We start from the raw sequence: 6676 nt of genomic DNA, 5'->3' as shown, positions 1-6676 counted from the left end.
TGCTTGTATCTATGGCAACGAGATAAACATGTCTACATGCAACATCTCTTTTTGGTGATATATTTTGTGATACTTTAGTAATGTTTTTTGGGCTATAAATATTAGACTGACATTTTTTTTTAACCAGCCTTTATTTACTCATACAGTCCACATGCTATGGTTAGAGGGCCACTATTTGAGACCCAGACTTTATTGGAGGTTTTATGGTAGAGGAGAAAAGAACCAATAAGGGAATTGTTAAGGAATCAGAGTGTTGAGAAGGAATTCAATCGACATTGCTGAACATTTCCCAACCCTAGGGATGATTGTGTTGTCTCTGGCCTGACTTGACCATAAATTGCTGAAAACCTTGAGGATGAACTTCTCTATTGTGTCCCCCTCCCCAGATCCTGCATGGTTTTAAGGAACAGGTTGGAGAGGAGAACTGGCAGCAGTTCTCAGAGCAGTTCCCTCCACTGCTAAAGGAAAGACTGGCAGCCTGCTATGGCGTTTAGAGCCTCTACACCCACCCCAGAGGTAATCTCACCGGAGCCTGGTTCCCACACACAAATTATGTTTTTTTTTTTTTTCAACTCAGAGATACAATTTTCGGCATTTTGAAGTGAACTTATTTCTGTCTACTGTCCCTTTTTGTCCGTCCCACCAGGTGAGCCAGCAGGAGGAGGGTGAATGGGAAACTCATCCATCTGTGTATTGCACTGCCCTGATCTGGGGGGGGGAGAGGGACGCTATTGGCCGCTCCCCCTGACGGACGGCCCCCACGCCCTATGTGTTTGTCCATAGAGGGAGGGTGGGCGGGTGGGAGGGAGGGACAGGGGGACACCTCTAGATTAACTAGGCAGGGACCCGACACAGAAAAACTAACTGGTAGGGACAGATAGCGAGAGGGACAGAGAGACAGACCTAGATGGGAGACAGAGGGATAGACAGGTTGGGAAAGAGAGGGATAGAGAGACGCAGGGAAAGAGAGCAGTATAGAGAAGTCCAGGGAAAGAGAGGGAGGGAAATGAATTAACAAGGCAGGGAAAGAGACAGGTATAGAAAGGTCAGTTACTTGTCTGGGAGGACAGGGACTGTTAAGGTTTTAATGGGATTATAAAACTAAAGAGTAACTGATAGCTTGACTGACACAGACAGACAAACGTACACAGACACACACACATACTTGCACATGCTGTACATGCAGTACATGGAACTGACTGTGGGTGGCACTGTTATTTAGACTATTGAGACCTACTATAAGTAGTTAGGGACAGACAGGTGTCTAAACTCTGTTCATTTCTGGGTGATAATATCTTTCTTTTTCCGGGGAATAGGATTCAATATGAATTACTTCATCCGTAGTCACTGAATTCTAGCTAACTGTAAAATAATCTCGCTATCCGCATCTGCGTTTCCTACCTTCATTTTGACCAGAGTGCTGCTTCACAGAGCTGTCCATCTATCAGACATATTCCTGTCACATTTTCTACCTGATGATAATTTAAAAAAAAAAAAAAAAGAGCAAGTGTCTTTCCTCTTGGCTTCACAGAAACCATTCCTCTAGGAAGGGAGGATTAGGGCTAAAACATTTGTTTTCTCACCAGAGGGGAGGAATCTAAAAAAATCACATCCTTAGTTGTCTCCTTGAGGTTTTGTGTGTATCTGTGTGTGCGTGCATGTGCAATTGTTTGTATATCCTTACTTCAGCATTCTGTGTTAACAGTGTGAAATATGTATTGTTTTGATATGGTACAGAGCTAAAACTTGACTCCCACCGCAATGTCCTTTGCACCTGTTAACTGTGACCAAGTGTGTATGCGTGTGTGTGTGTGTGTGCGTGAGTGTGTATGTGTCTACGTCTACATTCGTACTGATATCCATTTGATGCCATATTGATATCTTAAGTGAACAGTGATTGGCAATGTCATTGTGATCTTTATAATGTTTTAAAAAATGGTCCATCAGTTTTTTTTCTTTGCTGCTACTGATGATTTTTGTTTCCATAGTGAACTTAAATTCGCACAATTAACGCAAAAAAGAATATTTGAATTGATGCTATTTTCAGTGACTGTTAAGTTGTTTTTGCACTTTTTTTATTTTTTTGTATGGACTTTTTTTTAACCTCACCCATATAATATGTCTTGACCCTAATGTCAGTGTTTGTCATACTGTGTTGCACTGTGAAATTAAGTGTCTTTGACTGGCAAAAATATCCCAATACTAAATGGCAAATAAAAACAACTTTGTGAAACTGCGACTAATCCGCACTTTTACAATGACTAACCTTGCCATATTGCTGAGATGTGTGTGTGTGTGTGTGCGTGTGCGTGTGCGTGTGCGTGTGTGTCTGTATACCTGTGAGAGAATTTGCATGTGAGTAGGTGTGCATGAGTACTTTTTGCTGATGAGCATGTTTTGGATAGTTAGATGGCGTTCATATAATGTGTGCACAGTAGGGGTGCAAATTAATTTTTGTTCAGAAGGGTTTGTAGCTTGCCCTAGCCTACTTTGTGTGCATGCTCTGTGTCTGTGTTCCCACTGTGTGTGTGTGTGTGTGTGTGTGTGTACGTGTGTGCAGTTATGTATGTTTGATCTAGTGTATATTTCACAAAGTAATATGATTGCCCTTTACACACCAACACACCACCTCAACACACAACATTAGGAGAGCACAATATACTTAGAAAAGAAGAGCTAGGACACTGCCAAAGAGCAATAGCAACTGGAATTTAAAAACAGACCTTCAATACATAGAGAGAAGCTGCTATTTTATTATTTCATTGGTTCATCATGATATGTAAGGCAGCCTAGGGATATGCTTGCATGATTCATCATGGAATAAGATTTTGCAAGCAAAATTGCCTATAGGGATCTATATTTTTTCATTGATACTCTGCCGGTGTATCAGCCTGTAGACAAAGAGACTAACAAATGTTGACAACTCATTTGACCAAGACTGTGACCATTGAGATGATAATCAACGTGAATCAAATCAAATACAAGACAATCTACAGTCCCAATCTAGTTCTATTTCCACAGTCTCTTAGTTCACTCTTTGTGAGAGAAAATGTTTTTGGTTGCTTGGTAATTTTAGTGTTTTTATTTGTGTAACTGATGTTTGAGTTTATTGAGAAGCTGTTCTGAGTTTTTGTGTCTGAAGGATCAGTGTACGTTTTCTATGGGTGAAACTGTAGTACAGCCTGCTATTATGATTGATTAATAAATGCAATGAAATCAATTAAAGGGAGGGAGTGGAGTGGCAGTAGCTTGTTGAATTGGTTATATAGGGAACAAAAGAGGGATGAATGGAGAAAGGAGATGTGAAGAAATGATTTTTTCTAAGTTATGTTTATATAATAAAGAGCATGATCTCCTTGTTGCATTTTGGCAGAATGACTTTGGTACCTTTTGTTTTTCTGTGGATTACTCCTTTCAATCAAACTCTCCTTTTTCCAGAGTGGGAATGGAAATAAAATGCTTTGAGTCTATTATATGATTTATACTTTTTGTGTTTAAATGTCTTGATAATCCAGCTGGCCTGTGGATTCTTGAAATAAATGGTGTCATTCATGCCGAGGGCTTTCGATAGCAACTGGATGTTGGAGTTGCCAGTGTGATGTGTTTTGTGAGAAAAGGATAAGGAAAGCAAACTGTAACCTACCGTAAAAAAAAGTCCCAGTTCTCATGACTAAAGCTGGTTAATGTGACGCTATTTGTTACATCTCAACTCTCACAGTGTCAGGCGTTTCCTGCCCTTCCCCTTGTATGTCCATATGTAGAAATTGTTATGAATGACAAGGAATTACGGATATTAACACACACAGACACACAATTGAATCTTCAAATTACACTTCAAATATTCCAACGGTTTAAAGCTTTTGCTGATCAGCCTAAGGTTGTGTGTGTGTGTGTGTGTGTGTGTGAGAGTGGGTGGACCAGACACTAGCAGCGAGGTCCCCACAGGCAATGAAACTTAACCACTGTGAACATGACAGAGAAATAGACACTGCTCACATGTGGGCTAAGTCCCATCACTATGGGAGACAATCGAGACGATCGTCCCCCCCGGAGGAGGAGATGGAGTGACTGTGCAGATTCCTTCTGCTATCTGCCCTCAAACAAAGTGCTTGATAGAGACAAGAAGTGAATTTTTCAAAGCAAAGCACTATGCTGTAATTATGGACAACTTTCACCAGGCATCATGCCTTCATGAGGCGTTACTCTAACATCACTGCGTATCTCTACACATGCTCAACAGGGGCTGATGTGTCACCTCAGTCCACTGGTAACATCTGTAATATGATTAAACCCTGTGTGTGTCTTCTTCCAGGTTCAGCAGGTTGTTCTCTCTCTTCCAGCCATGGGAAATCCCTGGCAATGTGATTGAGTCCAGAATGTTCCAAAATCACCTTACCAGGAATCCCCACAGACGGACAAACCAGCTGGAGTGTCTTTTGTGTGTGTGTGTGTGTGTGTGTGTGTGTGTGTGTGTGTGTTTGTTTATGTGAGGCGGCAGAGAAGGGGAGTCTCCATCAATGCCATGACAACAGACGGTAAGACACCATGACAGAGTGGACAGGCCTCTCCCCACAGTGCTGCTCTCCTTCTGTCCATCAGTCTCTACTGTATATAGAGAGTCTACAATGGCAGAATTGATTGATAATGGTTAGAGTAAGAACAACAAATCACTTCAGTCCACTGGAGAATCTTTCCATGCTTTAGATGCCTACAAACCATCCTGAGATGCCTAGATTTGCCCTGATTGTCAGCAGAGTAAAGTGTTGCTACTTAAGTTTCATTTTACTCAGGTAAGTAAAAATAAAATAATAGCTCACTAACTGAAGTACTGAGCTATTTTCATTTGAAAATCATTCTGAAATCACCCCAAATTAGCAGATTACACAAAGCAGATTCAAATATTCAAATATTTTGATGCTCATATCAACTAATGCTAGTTTCAGTTATGGAAGTCCAGAATGACTGTAAAAGTTACATCTCATACTATACTCCCTATACTATACTCTGTACTATGTCTACTCTATGTCTAAAAATAGAAATGGCTCAAGTCAAAAAATGAGCGAATGGGCTACCAATAAACTACTCAACTAGAAGTAAAAGAACAGACCTTTAAAAATACCCAGAAAAATAGCTGTAGTCCAAAAGTGTGCTAAGTACTGCAGCTAGAGTGGTTGTGACTGGCTGCTTTCTGCCTCTGATGTGAATCAGAACAGTGAAGAGGCTCATCAGCTTACCTTACTGAAGCAGACTGTGCAAGATCACCAGTCAACCTCTGGATATTTAGGACACATAAATGAAACCAAGACTGTTATCATTGTTTTGCGTACTCACAAGACTCCGCTGGTCCTTCGCAGCTCTGGGAAATTGAGAAAGTTTCCTTTGTAAGCCTTTTGTATGTGTGGCTGAAATACCGCTTTTATGTGTGCAATCAGTCCACACTGCCAGGGAAGGGGATTCCTTTTCAGTAACGTCAAAGGCATGGATCCTCCCATTTTCGGAAAGAGTGTGTGTGTGTGTGTGAGAGAGAGAGAGAGAGAGAGAGAGAGAGAGAGAGATGTCTCCTTAGTCTCCATAGCTACTGGGGCCACACAAACAATGTGGTACAGCAGCAAGTCTGCCAAAAATCTCCCACAAACCACACAGTGAATATCTGATCCATCTCAAATCCATAATTATAGGCTTCTGTTACAATATGCATCCTCCTGTCATCCCTACCTTGATATTACTTGTTTAAAGATACCCTGAAGCTTGCTGCCTTGTGTGTGTGCGTATGTGTGTGTGTGTGTGTGTGTGTGTGTGTGTGGCCAAACAGAGAACACTCAGTTCTTGACTCCCCCCCCCCCCTCCACCACACACACACTCTAACAACAGGGTGAGTTTAGGAAAATCCCTCCTCACTCCTCTGTCACTGCCTCCATCCTAAATATATCCCTTTATCATCCCTCTCTTCAGACTGAGGAGGGGTAACTGAGTAACACACACACAGTCTTGTCTTGTGTTTTTGCAGTCCACTTGGTCGTGTCTCACAGAAACATCATTACAGCCTCTGTTTTTGCAGATTTTGTTACATCTCTATTGTAAGCATCAGCGAGGATCCGATGACAAAGAACTGCATGTGATACAAACTGGCTTTCGTTTGGGGAGACAAAAATCGAGGACACAGGAGTCAGAGATAATATCTTAATGATGTGTGTGTTTTTGTGCGTGTCTCTGTTTTATAGCTCTCACTAGTCCTGTTACCTCACATGTACAGGCTCTTCCTGTTTGTGTCCTGTAGGTGTCCTTATTTGGCCTAATTTTTTTCCTGTCCCCACGGCTGTTTTGTTGTCGGCATTAATCTGTTGCACGAATGGGACAGACAGAGATTTCCTCACTCCCTCCATGAGGAAATGGCTCTTCCTAGCGGCCAACAAGGACAAGTATTTTTTTGAATGGAGCACATTTTCAAGGACAGGCAGACCTTTGATAAGGATCAAAGTTCAAACTCTGTTCAGATTCGACCCTAACACAAAACCCTACCTTTTGTCTCGTTACATACAACAGCACACTGCAAGTTCACAGAGAATCACAGAGTAGCATTGAAAGGAGAAGTTTACCAGGGTCTCAATCAAAACCTTAATCGGTGGTCTTGAAAACATAATAAATAATCATTCTACTTTGTCATTTTACACGCAAG

General features: G+C 41.5%; 1 protein-coding gene across 2 annotated transcripts in view; it reads left to right on the top strand.

Annotated features, from left to right (window-relative positions):
• tnpo2b (transportin 2b) overlaps positions 1 to 780 on the top strand; it is an 11077-nt gene extending 10297 nt beyond the window's left edge. For both annotated transcript variants that reach the window (XM_071533808.1, XM_071533807.1), the window contains exons 23-24: positions 387 to 516; positions 647 to 780. In XM_071533808.1, coding sequence (XP_071389909.1) covers positions 387 to 494 — 108 coding nt within the window. In that variant the 3' untranslated portion in view covers positions 495 to 516; positions 647 to 780. The remainder of the gene's footprint in view (positions 1 to 386; positions 517 to 646) is intronic.
• The last annotated feature ends 5896 nt before the right edge of the window (positions 781 to 6676 follow it).

Source organism: Centroberyx affinis, unplaced genomic scaffold (assembly GCF_046629955.1).
Source record: "Centroberyx affinis isolate AG114_WGS23_722 - 3 ecotype Tasmania unplaced genomic scaffold, CSIRO-AGI_Caff_v1 ptg002434l_1, whole genome shotgun sequence".
NCBI classification, from domain to species: Eukaryota; Metazoa; Chordata; class Actinopteri; order Beryciformes; family Berycidae; genus Centroberyx; species Centroberyx affinis.
Note: the sequence above shows the minus strand (reverse complement) of the source record. Positions and strands in the feature narration are given on the sequence as shown.